At 40.1% G+C, this 17,918-nt stretch overlaps 1 protein-coding gene across 1 annotated transcript in view; it reads left to right on the forward strand.

Moving 5' to 3' along the window:
- The window catches only part of LOC145396965 (uncharacterized), a 66,334-nt gene that overhangs the window by 15,862 nt on the left and 32,554 nt on the right, over window positions 1–17,918 (forward strand). Inside the window, exon 2 of the mRNA XM_080270197.1 lies at window positions 15,677–15,829. Within this exon, the coding sequence (XP_080126323.1) occupies window positions 15,677–15,829 (153 nt within the window). The remainder of the gene's footprint in view (window positions 1–15,676; window positions 15,830–17,918) is intronic.

Below are 17,918 nucleotides of genomic sequence, written 5' to 3' on the forward strand. Positions count from 1 at the left end.
AACTCTGTAAGGCATAGAAAATTCAAAATGGGTTAGAAATGATGATAATATGACATCAATACATGATCCTGACATAATTGGATATACTGCTGCATTATGCAGATTGCCTGAAAGTTCTAAAAACTGCAAAGAGATATCTTTCAGTCCAGGAATGTATTTACTAGATTATGTGGATGAGTTAGAAATATAGGGCAATAAGGCTCGTGTACTGGAATATCACAAAATAAATAAAACAAGAATGAGAGTAACGTTGGGTCTGGTTAGTACTTGGATGGGTGACCGCCTGGGAACACCAGATGCTGTTGGCATAAGGTTCTCCCTACGTGTCAAGTGGGGTTGGTGGAGGATTAGTGCCCCTCCCTGTAAAACAATTAACTCTAAGCCTTTGGCCACCCCGTTTGGGATACATGGCGTCTGGCAATGGATGGATGGATGGATGAGAGTAGCAGAGGTTGTTGCAGTGATAAATAAATCTAGTAAGACCAAAGAATGTCTCATCCACAATACAGACAAACAGACTGTCAACAGAATTCAAGGTTTTACACACCAGGCAACAGGCAGGCTCAAAAATTCGGGCATAGCCATAGTAGTCACCGTGCCACAGAAAGACTAAAATATGTTAAATCACCACGTAGGTCAAATTCGAGAAATAGACTTTCTACTGTGCAAATCTGGGCCACATGAGACCTGAGTGTTCATCAAAACTAAAGAAGACAGGAACATATCAAAAGGGTTTGAACCCTACTGTAGGAAACACAAAACTGTCGGTCCTTGGATTGCAGAGTGTAAAATTGTGCAAAAATTAGTTGCTCTTTACAAATCAGGGGAAAACTACATCACCACAAAAGATAACAATACATAAAGCAAAGTAAACAACCAAACAAACTAGGAGTGAAGATAGCAATCAGAGATGGAAACGGTAGCATTCTGGATTCCGCTTTTAATATAGATGAAAAGATTTCATTATTTATGTATTTTGGCTGTTCAGTCAGTCTTATAACACAAGGTGAAATAGAGAGAATTTTAAGAAACAAAAGAAAGGTAAAATTTATGGAGGAACCAAACTCAGACTTATACAATGTACAATGTAAAGAACTACCTGTAAAAGGTATGACTGAGTTAGACATGAAATTTACAGAGACTATAAAACCAATCACAACTGTATTATACTTAGTAGAGAATTTATCAATTAACCCATTAGATCCCAGAATTCCTGTCCGAGGGATATTGCTGGAAGGGAACAATGCACACCGCCTTCTGCCTGTCGGCACAGACAGGCAGATCCCATAGGTCCCTACCCTGGGGTTCCCTTCTTCATTAAGTGTTGAAAATTCCCAGCGAGGACACTGGGTGCAAATGAGTTAAAGCAGATATGCTTCTTGGCCTATGTACGATGAAAGAAGAAAACATTTTGCTGATGCCACATATTAATGGAATACAATTTGATGAAGAATTCATAGAGAAAATTTCTTATCAAGATATCACACCCATTATTGTAGAAAATCTAAAGTAACGAGAACAACTGAACACAAAAGAAGAAACGAAAAGTGTAACCTACACTTACTCCATAAAATATGAGCAAACTGAGCCTACTTTACCAAGGTCACATCTCGCACCCACAACCAGTCACCCTGCATTCATAAACTATGACATGAAACTACCACCAAAATAATTTATGAAAGTCAAGAATAAATTGAAGAATGGCACTGGTACAGTATAAAACTTGCAAAGGGAAAGGACTATCAATAGAGAGTCTTCTATGATGGATAAGTAAAAAGAGGGAAACAAGTGTTTTTCTAGTTAACCCCTTGGCTTTATCCAGCATTCAGGAAATTTCGATCACTAGAGCATCATACATTCTACAAAAGTGGCGTGAAATTTCAAAGAAATTTTGCGCATTATTTTTAACCCATCCTGTCCGGCAGATATTTTACGCGAACCATCCCCACAGCCGAGCATTCCCGAGAGAATTCATGAAAATTGTTGATTGCTAACTTTCATATCTCAGTTAATACTTAACGAGATATAACAAAGTGTCATAATACTCACCAATCCTTCGACTTCAAGCTGATTACATCAGATGGCCTGTGAAGTGGTTGTAGGGAGAGTGAATGAGGAATGAGGGCAAATTTGTTGTTTTTTTTGCCAGTGTCTGTACACGTGTAGTAGTGATATTATTTGTAGCCTAGTAGTAATGGTAGTAGTAGTAGTAGTAGTTGTAGCAGTAGTAGTAGTTGTAGTAGCAGTGGTAGTTGTAGTACTAGTAGTTGTAGTAGTAATAACAGCATAATTTGTAGTAGTTGTAATACCCAGACTTCTAGTCACACAGCTACAAAAGAAAAAAAAACTAAAAAAAATACTGTGAACAAAGTACTGGTAATTATTTACATACTATACATTCCATTAAGACTTTTTCTTTCCTGTGATTTATACTTTTCCATCATAACAAATATGTATAAACAAATATTTTCAATATAAAATATGGTAACGACTTTATCATGAAGGAGTCTTTCTGCATCCATTAATCACATAAATATATATTGAGTAGTAAAATCATTTTTTTTTTCTAATTACACACAAAAAAACATACCAGTACGTACAAAACTAACACTAACATGCATAATACCCAGATGCCTTACACACACACACACACACACACACAGATGTATGTTTAGCTTGCATTGTTGCTCAATTCTGGCACTGCTGTCTGACTAGATGTCTGGGTATTACAACTACTACAAATAATACTATTACTACTACTACTACTACAACTACCATTACTACTACAAATAATACCACTACTACATAAAACCTAAAAAAAAATAATGTAAAGAAAATAGTTATATACGTACTATCGATAATCAAAAATACTGTATTTTTCACTATAACAGTACTATTTGCCAGTGATTTAGACTTTTTCATCGTAATAAATGTACAACGAAATTTTTCAACAAAAACTACGACACTGATTTCAACATTAAAAAGGTTCTGCTTCCATTATTTATGTAAATAGACAGAGCAGTGGCACGAGTTTCCTCCTCCCTCCCTCCTCCCTTTCTCCACTCCACTACATTCCCCACCATATATATATATTTTTTCCTCTGTGATTTGTACTTTTTGATCTTAACAAACATACACACCTGCAAACTTTCAAAAACAAGGCACTGATTTCATCATGAAACAAACCGACTGCTTCCATTATTCACATAAATAGAGAGGGGTGGCACAAAGCTAGACGCACCTCTTTACCTCCTCCCCTCTCCCTCCCTCCTCCACCTCCTCCCTTTCTCCACTCCCAGCCTCCTCTTCCATCTCCTTATCCTTGCCAATATCTCCCTCTCCAGGATCGTCAATACCCTCTGAACCATTCCCATCATCAGAAACAGCAGATGAACGTGCAGGGGGAAATGATGAGTATACAGTGGAGTAACGTCCTCCACCCTCCTCAAACGACACATAAAAGACACTCATTATGGTGGTCACTTTCCTGAGGAAGAGTCACTTTCTCCACTCACAACGTGCGATAATGTCACCTCAAGTTCTGTCCCTATTGCACTATCACTAAGGCCGTTTCTTTTCTGGCCTTTGGATCTCTTTGGTGCTGAAGTTGGTGGCTGTGTGTGCTCAGCCAAGGATCTGGACACAAGGAAAACTTTTTGCATTGGTCTATCCATTACGGAGGTAAGCAGGTGACTGGAACATTACTGAGATGCATGCAGGAGAGTTGCCAATGGCTGCCTGTGGTGAAAACAGCCTGCAGAATATTCAAACAATGCCGTGAAACACTTGATCATGTACACATGTCACCCAGAAGGCCCCAGGAGGACATGTAAACATGACACTCAGGCGGGATGGGTTAGTACAGAGCATGCTTATGCACAGTGAGTGGGAGAGAGAGTGCTACCTGGGTAAAGCATTGGCTGCCACAGTCTCAATACGCATCTGGCCTTCGTGAAGTCAAGACCTACTTCCCAAGCCCCTGAAAACCCCCCAACCTCAACCGCCCAACCAAGCAGGATTCGCAGCAAGATGACAAAAAAGCATTTGATTCCTCTGAAACAAGTGATTCTGAGGGAGAATAGCATCAGGAGAAGGAAATACTAAAAAAACATTAGGTGACATTTGGTGCATCCAGCACTGCTATTCATGTAACCTCAGCCTTACAACCACAGACCCAAAGATGCCACTCCAAGCACCTGACCCTGTCAAAGTAGCAAACTTTGCTTTTCAAGGATAACACTGACACCTAGAGTGAATATGAGTCAGATGACCCATGGAGAAGTGTTGAGGGTGAAGTCATTGATGATGTTACAGAAATACATGCAATAAAGAGTGCCTGGGACGACAGTGATGTTGAGGTAGAGGAGGAGAGGCAACTCTGCCAGGGTGACCATCAATGTCGCCACATCCGGCAACACACAAGCACCGCACCAGGTAAGATAAAATTTTACTTAATTTGTGGTTATATCAGGTATTTCCATAAACTTTCAAATTACTGCCCATCTGTAAAAAGACTCTACTGGTAGCCTGCTTGCTCTTTTACGTAAATGCATGGGTGAAATCAAACCAGAGTGACTAAAAAGGTTATTTTATATTATATCCTTAATTTCTCTTTATGAATTTGGATAGACAAGGATTGTGGAAAGTATTAAGAATATATGGAGTAGATGGGAAGTTGCTGAATGCTGCGAAGCGTATGTATGATGGTGCTAAGGCTGCAGTGCGTGTGGATGGTGAACTGAGTGAAATTTTCTCTTTGAAGGTTGGGCTGAAACAGGGATGTGTCATGTCTCCATGGTTGTTCAATCTGTACATGGATGGGGTAATAAAAGAGGTACAAGGTAGGGTAGTGGATGTTGGAGTGGCCTTGGTGAGAGAGGGTAGTGTTTGGAAACTCCCTGTACTGTTGTTTGCAGATGATACTGTGTTGTTGAGTGAAGACGAAGGAGAGCTGCAAGGCTTGGTGGATGAGTTTGGGAGAGTGTGTAAGAAACGGAATCTAAAAGTGAATGTAGGGAAGAGTAAAGTGATGGTCTTTGAGAGAGGTGAAGTCAGTGAATATACAGCGAGGTTGGATGGTGAGGAATTGGAAAATGTGAGTACGTTTAAGTACTTGGGTACTGTGATGAGTAAGGATGGAAGTTTGGAGGGTGAAGTGCTTGAAAGGGTACAGCAGGGAAGAAAGGTTGCTGGTTCCTTGAAAGCTGTGATAAGAAGCAGGGAAGTGAGCATGGAAGTGAAAAAGTTACTACATGACAGTATTGTGATACCAACCCTAACGTATGGAAGTGAAGCATGGACGTTACTGGAAGGACACAAGTCAAGAGTGAGAGCAGTGGAAATGAGTTATTTAAGAGGAGCCTGTGGAGTCACATGGAGAGACAGGCTGACGAATGAAGATATAAAGGAGAGTTGTGGTGTGGATGTGGATGTGATAGGAAGCGTTAGGAGGAATACACTAAGGTGGTTTGGCCATGTGGAGAGGATGGAGGGTGAAAGACTGACGAAGAGAGTGTATGTGAGTGAGGTGGAGGGGGGAAGAGGGAGGGGGAGGCCGAGGATGAGATGGAGGGATGGAGTGAAGTGGTATATGAGAGAGGGGGGTGTGAGTTGGGAGCTGGGCAGTGAAATGGCGGGGGACAGGGCGACGTGGTGGAGATTTATTTGTATCCACCCCGAACGGGATTGAGGCGTCTGGCAATAGATAGATAGATAGAATTTGTGATTATTTCTACAAAAACTAGTGAAATCATGTAGTATATTTTCTCTCTGCTGAGTCAGTGAAGCAACAACGGCTTTGAAAATGCATAGCAGAGCAATGATGTAAGTGTTATAAATATAAGTGCAAATAAAAGTCTTTCATGAATTGTTATAGTTTGCAATGATTGTTCACGGGCACACAGACACTACTAGTACCTGTTCACTCATGTAAATAGTAGGTAAAAATAAATGGGTCAAATCAAACCAATCTTTCATATATGTAGCATTTTCAACAAATAGTGGTCATTTCCGTAATGCAGAATGCCAATGGAGGCTTCACATGGCTTGAGGCACCTTCCAACGATCAGTGAATAGTGTGTTACCATGAATGGTAGGGGATGGCATTTTTGTTTATCTGGATGACATTATAATTGCAACAAAATGAAGAGAAGAGCATTTGCAGAAATCAGATCAACTACTAAACAACTTAGCCACTGCCAAATTAAAACTTATGTTGTCTAACTGTAAATTTTGCTTTAACTCATGGATTGAGAGCCACAGCTCAGGCTGGGAAGTGTCGCATTGCGAGCCACAGCTCGGGCTGTGCTGGCCGTGCATCACCGCTATCTACTCTATTCCTACACAAACTTATGCATGGCGCTATGCAAAGACGGAGAGCGAGGGATTTTTTTTCTTTTCACCAGATAATGCCCTGGATGTTTATCTTCAAGTTTGTAATAAACAAAAACTTTGTTTTTCACTACTCCTCTACATAAACTTACACTTGGCTTTATGCAGAGAGAGAGAGAGAGAGAGAGAGAGAGAGAGAGAGAGAGAGAGAGGAGAGAATTATTTTATATTTTCACCATAAGATGCCGTGGATGTTTATCTTCAAGCTTATAATAAACAAAAACTAAAAAAAAAAAAATCTTCATATTTTTGCACACCATGAGGTTGGATAAAAAAGAAAAAAAAAAGCAATTATGTAATTAAACGGATTAAAGAAACTAAAAGCCTTGGCCATAGGCTTGATGCAGAGGGTATCCACACCTCATATGAAATAATTTCCCTATACCAACAAGTGTGGGTGCAGTACAACATTTTCTAGGACTAGCAGGGTATTGCAAGGCTCTTATACAAGGATTTTCTAATATAGCTGAGCCATTATTCCACCTACTGAAAAAGGCAAGCTAAACTTCAATGGGGAAAGGAACAAAAGATAGCAATTAATGATTTCAAAGATAAACTTACATGTGCACCTTGCTTGGCATATCCAAACTTGAATAAACCATTCATAATTTGCACAGATGCCTCACTTACAGGCTTAGGAACCAAACTGATGCCAGAAGATAAATGTGGGAAATATCAGCCAATTGCATTTGCCAGCAGACAAACAAAAGGAGCAGAGAAAAATTATTGTACTGCAGACCTAGAGGCTCTAGCAGTGAAATTTGCAGTACAAAAATATGTTGATCTTTTATATGATTACAAAATTCACCTCTATACTGATCAAAAGCCTCTCTTGGTCAGGTTTCAGGACAAACTCCTCACTGGGAGGAAACACAGTTGAAATGTACAGTCCAGAATTACAATGTAAGTATTCATTATATGAAAGGTAAAATAAATAATTAAGACAGCAGACGCTTTATCACAAAAATCCAATAACGACCAAAGTCACTGAAAATGGTCTAAGTGAAACACTCCCCAATAACTCTCAGTTACAAAAGCAGGAACCAGTATTGTCTAAAGTTATATATCATTTTGAATCAGGTGATGTTATATCATTAGCCAAACTACATGTACCACTTAAACATTTCACAGTAATAAACAACATCTTATATAGGGTAAATCCAGAACAACCAAAACATAGAAGAAATATCAGGTACTTGATCATTTGTAATGAAATGATACCTCATATTTTAAGGATAATACATGATAGTCTACATGCAGGTCATCCTGGCAATGACAGAACAGTCAGGTAGGCCCAGGTGTCATATTATTGGGCATCATTACACAAAGACATACATGATCACATTGGGAGATGTGAATCATGTGCAAAGCACAAAGGTTACACTCTAACACCAGCACCCCCTAAGAAAATATCCTGTGCCTAACCAACTGAGAGGTGTTGTCGTGGTTGACATATGCCACCCTTCTCTAATAATCATAATCAGTATCTTTTCTCACAGTAGGTAATTTTGGTCCCAATTAAGGATAAGTTGGCAGAAACTGCTGTGTGGGTACATCATAGATAACGTTATCTGTTTGTTCACCACACCAAAGGTGCTAATAAGTGATAACGGAAGAGAATTCAATCCTGAAATCTTGCAAGAAATATGTAAACAATACAATATAAGAAAGGTTAATGTTTTAACCTATCATCTAGTTTCCAGTGGATTGGGAGAGAGAATACAAAAGTGTTAGTTGTACTACGTCACATTCTCGATGAGAATTATGCAAACTGAAATGTTTGGATACCAAGGAGTTGAAGCATCAGTTAACCATTCAAACAAGATGTTAGTAGGAGACACACCAAATTTAATTATTTACGGGACTGACAAACATCTCCCATATGAGATACTGGAAGACGAGCATATGCCTGTATACAATTATGAAGTTCATCCTAAACTTCGTTTACATGAATTCCAAGAGATACACACAAAGTTAAAGAATTAAATAATGATGCCCAAGAAAGAAATGTTGGAATTACTTAATATGAAAACAAAACAGTAAAATATCAACATACGTGACATTCTTAATAGCATCATTCATACTAGACACAGTAAACTGTCACCAAAATTTGAAGGCCCATACAGAGTAATTATGAAAACAGCCAATAAAGTATTGAGTTACTATAGAGACAAAGAGAAATAAATTCATACTGATCATTTAAAATGGGTCTCAAGAAATATAGCTTGCAATCATAAAACATCAGATAAAACCGAAAAACCAAGTACATACAATGCAAATAACCTGGAAGAATTTATTGTATAGTGGAATACATTACAATCACATACCAAACATACAAACATAGGTGCAAATAATACAGCAATTACCATACCCAGCCATTTACATGACCAAGGAATCGATTTATACTCCTTGTGTAGGTAATGCATTCAGCAATTTAGATTCTCTTCCTCATATGCTCAACCAACACAAGAAGTGGCTGAAATTGTTAAGTTAGTGGACTGGAAGCTAAGACAAGCTAACCCGTTTGTACATGATGATGCATTTGTCGTCATTAGGGTCTGGCTGTGACAATACACACTGACACTTTTGGCATCATTAAAACATAAAAACTTTTGTCAGAGGAAAAGTTTTCGGCCGATCGGCGTCATTTTTGGAGGCGTCATAGCTTCTTTGCTCCTTGTCAAAAGTAATGAGTTGGCAACTGTGGGTCCCGATACCAGCAAGAGAGTGGACAGGTTATTCATTACCAATTGAGCTGTGAGTGGGAAAGGTACTGTGCGGCTCTGTCCCTTTAAATTTCCGCTCTCACCCCTCTCCCGGCCATGCAACATATTTCACTATACCAGCAGTGCTTGTGTATAGTGTTTGGGCACTGTTGTGATTAGATTTGATATTTGCAATAGGAAATTTGGTGTTTGTGAAGCAAGCCTGGTTGTTATAAGCCATTGGCCCAATGAAGATTGTGCTACTGTTTCTAATCAACTACACTGCCTCTACCCTGCACCAAATGTGAGTAATCAGTTATAAAAATAGTGACAGTGAATCATGTGAATATAGTGTGCATATCTAGTGTGCAAAGAATTGGTGAAATACGTGCAGTAGCTTAGAGGATGACAGGAAACTGCTCTACAGTCAGAACACGGCGTGGGTACACCGTAGATTTTTTTGCATTTTTCCTGAAAACTATGAGGCATAGGATTACTGTTTTGGGCTCAAATGAAAGCCAATGAAATTCTGCATAGGTTGATAAAATAAAAACATAACAGTAGTGAGGAAAGTTTTTTGCTAGAGCTCCCTGAATAAAAAAATGTTGTCTGTCAGCAATGGGTTTTACTTTTTCGCTTATTACTTGAACTCCATACCTCGTATCAAACTGGGGCCTCCGGCATTCGAAAGCTAATAAAATTCTCTTTCCAGTGATGGTATAACATATAGAGATTGATTAGAAAACATTCAACTTAAGATATTGGAAAGTGATATGTATGCTCTTGAATGTTTATTCACACGGCCCTAACGTATGTATGGTGTGTTTTATTGTTTTGTTTTGTTTTTTTGCTTACCGTGTAGAACAAACATCGACGAATAGGAATATGTGGGTTTTGTGGCAAAATAAATATGTTTGGGTGGTGAAAATAAACCGAGAATACACATTTTTGGAGTGTGGGCTTGGTGGGGGGGAGGGGAGAAAAGCCACACGTCATATCCCACAAAACTTATAAACTTATCTGCACGTGAAAGGGTTAAGACCATTGTGCTCATCATGATCCAGGACATCCCATCCACTGAACTGGCATCATTAGGAAAACAAACAAAATTGCAAGTACATGTGACAAGCACTTTTTTTTTTTTTTTTTTAAATCTAAGTGAGGCCATTTTAGATAACATTTTTGGACTTGCTACAGAACGCAATTTTCAGTAAATATATAACAAATTTGACAGGATTGCACAAATTCTCTCATATCAACATAAGCTTGCTGATAAACAGGAAAGCAAAGAACATCGCAAGTACACATGACAAACACAGTTTGATCTAGGTGAGGCAATTCTAGGTAACATTTTTGGATTGGCTACAGAAGATGATTTTAAATAAATAAATAACAAACTTGACAGGATTGCACAAATTCTCTCATATCAACATAAGCTTGTTGATACACAGACCACTATGATGACGATTGTAGAGAACCTAGGAAAGACAGAGGAATCAACTCAAGAAGCTGGAGAAAATACAGGCACCAGAAGGCAGTACAGTACTTTTCCAACACTTCGCAGTGGTCATGGAACATAATGATAATAATAATATTCAGTTGGCAATACTAGAGCTCGTTATCAAGCTTGCTTGAAAGGTACTGCTTACGCTGGTAACGGTAGTATCACCATTTATTTACTTTTAATTTAGAGTCCATGTCAAATAATCAGTCAAGGTGTAAATAAGCATGGTCTGAAGCCTTTGTTTTTGGAAAGGAATTCGATGTTATGTTATCCAAAGTTAGATGCAATACACACACAAATATCAATAGCAGTTCATGTCCCATTCATAACGAACTATAGTTTTTCATGGTCAGTCAAATATACCCTTTTCCTTCTTTAAAAAAAAAAAAAAAAAAAAAAAAAAGATGACTCATTAGTCGCCTTAAACAAAAACAAAAAAAAGTCATCATGGTCTTCAATAAACAGGACAGGCACCTTCGCTAGTGAAAAACAATTAAACATATAAAATATCATACATCACTGCATGCATTTCACCTTTGTCCTACGTATATCTTCACGTTTCAGCCAGTTCTGACAGTCCCATGTGAAATGGCCAAGATAAAGAATGACATCATCCATCATCACTGCAACTTCACCTTTTCTCCAGATAAACTCATACATCATGAACGCATTGGACAATCAAAGTTTTTCTATTTCACTCAAAGTGCATCAGTTTTCGTAGCTTGCCCAGACACAACTCCAACCCATACATCAGCATCTGGTTTATAAATATCACCAGATTACTGTTCAGTACTAACCCCTTCATGGACCACCTTACCTACCTACCTATCGACCTACTGTAATAGAAACCATTATGCTGTTATAAACCACACACATAAGTTCTTCCAGCCATTACCTATGATTAATTTGAATTTGAGTAAACATATAGTGTCAACTTTACCTAAGTTTGGAACTATACATCTGATCAGAAGGAGAGAAGGGGACAGAAGGAATAGGAGATAAGAAGGAGGCAGAAGGAGATTGAGTAGAGTAGGAGGAAGGAGACAGTAAGTGATTAGCTGTCACTGACAATTAAAAGGTCACGTCACTCTCTCCATGAACTCTCAGCCTGTCTGTTCACACTAACTGCAAATAACTATGCGTCACCTTTTTCTTGACTGCTCGTCAACATTCCATCACCGTCTCTGAGCTTTCCCCTTCCTTTTCCCACTGCATTAGCCCACACAGCTCCCTGACTTCCTATCCCACTTTATCTATTCCCAGTATTATAACTTTTCTTACTGCTCTTCACATCATACATTTAATATAATAATTCCCCCCCCCCTCCCTTCTGCCTTAATGCCATATATCCGTAATATGGGTTGGTGCTACTCTTCATTATTCCTGCCTTCCCTTTTCACTACCATGGAGCTATAGTAAATGAATTAATTGATGTAGTGGTAGCAAAAAAAAAAAATAAATAATAGTAATAATAATAATAATAATAATAATACTCTATCTATCTATAGCCCGTCGCCCTAATCACGAAAGGATTGCCGCAGACAAAACGCCTCCAAGCTGCTCTGTCACCAACCATTTGACTGCTCTCCCCCCAACTCACTCCCCCCTCGCTCAAATACCTCTCATTTCGATCCCTCCACCTCATCCTCGGCCTCCCCATCCCTCTCTCTCCCTCCACTTCACCTACATACATCCTCTTAGTCAGCCTTTCATTTTCCATTCTCACCACATGTCCAAACCACCTCAGTGTATTTCACCAAATTCTCTCAATCACATCCACATCCACCCCAAAATATTCTTTCACTTCCTCATTCGTCAACCTGTTCCTCCATGTCACTCCACATGCTCCTCTCAGGTAACTCATTTCCACTGCTCTCACTCTTGACTTGTTCCCCTCTAGTAAGGTCCACGCCTCACTTCCATACGTCAGGGTAGGGATCACAATACTGCAGTATCATACAGTGACTTCTTAACTTCCATACTCTCCTCCCTATTTCACATCACCGCTTTCAGTGAACCAACAACCTTCCTTCCCTACTGTACCCTTTCAAGTACTTCATCCCCAAAACTTCCATTCTTACTCGTCACACTACCTAAGTACTTGAATGCACTCACATTCTCCATATCCTCACCATCCAACCTCATTGTGCATTCTGTGGCTTCATTCCTCTGAAACACCATAACTTTACTCTTGTTTACATTAACTTTCAGATTTCTCTTCTTACACACTGTCCCGAATTCATTCACGAAATCTTGCAATTCCCATTCATCTTCACTCAACAATACAGTATCATCAGCAAACAGCAACACCGGAATCTTCCACACCTTACCCTCATTCATTAGAGCCACCCCCACACCCGCTGCCCTACCTTGCACCTCCTTTACAACCCCATCCATGAATATATTAAACGGGCATGGAGATATCACCCCTGTTTCAGTCCCACATTTAGAACAGTGCCTCACTCAGCTCACCATCCACCCGCACCATAGCCCTAGCTCCCTCGTACATACTCTTCACGGCACTCAACAATTTTCCATCCACTTCATATATTCTTAATACCTTCTACATACCTTGCCTATCTACCCCGTCAGATGCTTTCTCCAAGTCCATGAAGACACTTCTCCACTAAACATCTTAGAACAAATATCTGATCTACACATCCTATTCCCTTCCTAACTCTCCCTTGTTCTTCTCCAACTAGCTCCTCTGTTATATGCCTAACTCTATGAGTAAGTATTCTACCATACAATTTTCCAGTCACACTAAGAAAGCAAATACCCCTATGGTTACCACATACTTCTCTCTCCCCTGCGCCTTTGTAAAAAGGAACAGTTATACCTGATTTCCAGGCCTCTGGAACCCTTCCCTCTTCCCATGCCAATCTACTCAACTTCCATATCCACTCCACAACAATCTCACCCCCATACTTCAGCATTTCACCACACACTCCATCAATTCCTGGGGCTTTTCCCATCTTGATCTTCCTCATTGCCTCAACTTTCTTTACCTCCTTTCAAAACAATTTCTTACTTTTCCTCCATTTCACACTCAGATTCCTTCTAGACTCTTTATTCACTCTCTTCTTAATCTCCTTCACCAACCTCTTCACCTCCCTTTTCCTGCTCACATATACCTCTCTCTTCTCTCTCTCATTTTCTACCCTACCTATACTCGCTAGCCAGTCACTATATGCCGTCTTCTTTTGTTTCAGAGCTCGTTTCACCTCATCATTCCACCATGCTGTCCCTTGCACACCCCTGCATCACCTCCTCACTCCACAAACCAGCTCGCACGCTGCAACTATCTCTTCCGTGAATATCTTGCATACTTCTTCCACCCCTTCCATCTGCTCTAACCCATACCTTCCCAATCTTTCTTCCACTATGCTTTAATACTCTGCCATTTTCCCACTGTCTTGCAACTTCTCCACTCTTTTCACAGGAGCTGTTTACTCCTGTCTTTCCCTTCGTCTCTTCGCCCATTTCCTTTACAGCCTTACCTTGGCCAACACTAAGTGATGGTCAGAGATTCCGTTCCCCCACTCTCTCCACACTCTTGCATTGAACACTTGTCTTATTCGCTCATCCACACACACGTAATCTATCATTGTCTTTCGTTCAACAAGCTCACCATCCATCCTCCTCATGACGTTCCATCTATACCTGTGGATAATAATAATAATAATAATAATAATAATAATTTATTATTATTATTATTATTATTATTATTATTAGTGGTAGATGGTGGCGACCATCATCCACTCACTTGATGTAGTGCTGCCTACTTCTTCCTTAGTCTTTATCATTCTTTTTCTGTGCCTGCCCTCCTCTCTTCCTATTTCTCCCATCTTTCCTGTCACTTCTTATTGCTTTTCTTTCCTTTACAGGTGGCTGTACATTGAGTAACAAGCCAAATGGTTTTCTGTAAGCCAAGAAACCATTTACAACGCTGGGTGGTAACCATATAACCAAATCATATGTGCTCGCTACATGTCAACAAGTGGGTTGGTGGAGGGTTTGTGCCCTTCCCCGTAAAACAAATAGCTCAAAGTCAAATGGCCACCCCTGACGGGATTATGGCGTCTGGCAATAGATAGATTATCATCATCATCATCATCATCATCATCATTAGTAGTAGTATTAGTAGTAGTAGTACTATGGAAATGTAACAAAAAGTCCTTATCAATTAAACTCTTTTTCCTCCAGTTTATTTCCTATATTTTCTGATTAATTTCATGGCTATGGAAAAAATTGTTTACTTTTGACTCTTCCCACCTTCTTATCATCATGTTCCTTATGCCGCACCGACGTCCGTTTTTCTCTGTGATAATGGAAGAGACTTATTCAGACCTAATGAAATGTACCTAAAGTCACTTACTTTGTGCATTTACTTTTTTTTTCTGGATCTTTTTATTTTATTTTACTAATTTATTTACATAAAGGATGCTTGCTGTAGACTTAGTTTCGTTGTTGAGCTTGTTTCCCTGTTATTTTCCATGTCCCATTTGCCATACCGAAGATTATTTCACGGGCGTCACGTTGGACTGACTAAAACCTACACGAATCTTGTTTATGTTAGGTTTGATTACTAGGTTAGACTAGGTTTAGTTAGGTCCGGTTCAGTTAGGTTTAAATTTGCTTTGGTTTTCTAGGTTAGGTTAGGTTATTTTTCCTCAAGTTTGGCTAGGTTAGGCTAGTTTGTTGATGTTAGGTTCGGTTAAAATGTAAAGGAAGGACAAAGTGCTAAAAGAGGACCAGAACGCCAACAATTAATTAGGATTTATTTGAGTATGCTGAAGTACGTGTCCGCAATTACACTAGAGAAAAAGAGTTGATACTACGGAAAGAATACAGGTTAAAATCAATAGGAAGAAAAATTACGTGAATCATTCGTTTAGCACCCCAAACAATAGCCAGAAAATATAAAAGACTAACGATAAGAAGTAGTTATTTAGTAAGGTGCTTCTGCTGCTTAAAGCAAAATATATGTTTGTCAATAATAATAATAATGATGATAATTATAATAATAATAATAATATATTAGTCACAAGATTGAGATTGTTAACGAATTTTTCAGGAGCTTTATCACCGGTACGTACCCCTGTTTTCGAGCCCAGAAGAATGGTTGGTGGACGGGCGAGCAGGCTTCTTAACAAGCATTCAGCCTGGCAACTACATTATGGCCCAGATTAATAGTAAATACAGGACTCCCATTCTCCGCCGTATGAAGGTTGGTTTGATTATATTCTGTCTAATAATGGTTTGCATTGTTCCCTTCTATGTATGTTATTTGTATTTCGGTCTTGCCAATACCAGACAAACTTTAATGAACTTAAGAAAACACTTTGGTAGCGGAAAAGAACTGAAGGTTGTATAATTTCTGGTTGAAATCTCTTCTAAGATACGTGTTATCGTCTAGAAATGAGTTCCTAAATAATGGAATGTGTTTAAAAGTTAATACTCTCAGGCACCTGTATATCCCAATGATGCTACAGTGGCCATGACCATGTAAGGAAAATAGAAACAGTATCAAAAATAGCTTCATTATGGTCTAGTTACAGAACACTTATTTTCCACATAATGAATGTTGTTTTAAAAGTATTTAAAAAAAAAGTTTAGTAATATGTATGAATATGTAGGAGTGGCGGTGCACCCAAAACCATCAGAATAAGGTGGACGCTGGACAAAGATACATAATTTCATCCTTACATCTGTTAACCCTCCGCGTCCCATTAACGTAAGGGTACGATGCAACGTTTTGTTACGCTCAGTCCCGTCAATGTACCTATACGTTTTGCAGTTGCCCATTTGCACATTTTTCAAACTTCGCATGTGATTCTTGGTGCGTATAAGCAGGACGCCTTCCTCTACCTGCCGCCAGGAAGGGATACTCCCAACCCCCACGTGATCCCCCTGCGCCATTGTCTTGGTCACACACCTGTTAGCAGTGGCCCAGTACCGACATGGCACGCCAAGGTCTCTCTGACAACGAAATTTAAGCTGCCCTTGACGCCTTCACAGGCGACAGTGATTCCCCAATTGATGACGATGTGGAGGACAAGGACTACATGGTGCCTGATGATGAAACAAGCAGCAGTGATGAGGAGGTATCATTGCCAAGGAAGCGGCAGTATATTACACACCTTAAGACAGGGGAAGGCCAGCCTGGACCTCGACCACTTGCATGCACCTCTCTCAAGCCCCTAGACGAAGGGTCTGAAGAGGACGAGGACTAGGAAGAAGCCGTAGGACGTGGTGTAACCTCGTGGTAGGGGAGGGAAAGGATTTCGCCGTGGGAAGCCGAAGGGGCGATGAGGAGGAAAATAAGGTATAGGACTTCTGCTCTGTCTGGGGAAGGCACGAGTGGTAGGACATGTGAGAGTAGTGAAAGGGAAAGTGGCAGTGGCAGGGAGGCAGCTCCCAGGCGAGTACATGGTGCACCTGGACAGTGAGCAGGTGAGGAGCAGCTGCACCCTAGCACCTCCTTCTCCCTGCAAGATTCCCTGGCTTCCTTCCCACAGCCCTGTGATGTGGGGAAAGGAAGGAAAGAGAAGGAAAAGGGAGAGGGAAGAGGAGTGCAACTGGAGAAGGGCGCTGCAATCCACCTCCCCAACCAACCCCACAGCCCTCTCCTCCACACCCTGATGAAGGCGACGATGGAGACGAGGCTGGAGACGTTGGTGTGTCATGGGACTGGGAAGATGGGACTGACTTCTTGCCTATCATTCACAATTCACGGAAGAGTGGCTGTCTGGCTGCACGGCTTATGGACTCCATGCAGGCTCCATCAGGGTGGATTTCTTCCACCTATACTGTACTTTGATGTGGAGTTTGTTGAGCAGATTGCGGGGCAAACAACCTCATTCACTAGCAGCCAGCTACGTGAAAACGAGTGTGAAGGAACAATAAATATGCACTCCCAACAATATGACTACCCAGTTACCACATTTGAGATGTTCATCTTTTTAGCCCTGGTTCTCTGTGGATGTTGTACGGAAAAGACAAATTCTGAGATACTGGTCTATGGACCCAATGACCAGCATAACTTTCTTTGGGAAGGTAATGGGTCATAATATTTCCAAAATTTTTAAGCCGCCTCCACTTTTACGATGCCGATGACCCTGCTAATGCTAATAATACTGATAAGGAGAATAAGGATGGTATTTGATCACCTGTGGAAAAAGTTCCACTCATCCATTTATCCTTAGAGAGATCTTGTCATAGACAAGGGTCTCGTGTTTTGGAGAGACAGTATTTCTTTTTGGCAGTACATGCCCAGCAAGAGACACTGTTTTGGGTTCAAGATCTTCATTATGTGA

Source organism: Coenobita brevimanus, chromosome 40, assembly GCF_032717465.1.
Source record: "Coenobita brevimanus isolate Jiangsu-jjx chromosome 40, ASM3271746v2, whole genome shotgun sequence".
NCBI lineage: Eukaryota > Metazoa > Arthropoda > Malacostraca > Decapoda > Coenobitidae > Coenobita > Coenobita brevimanus.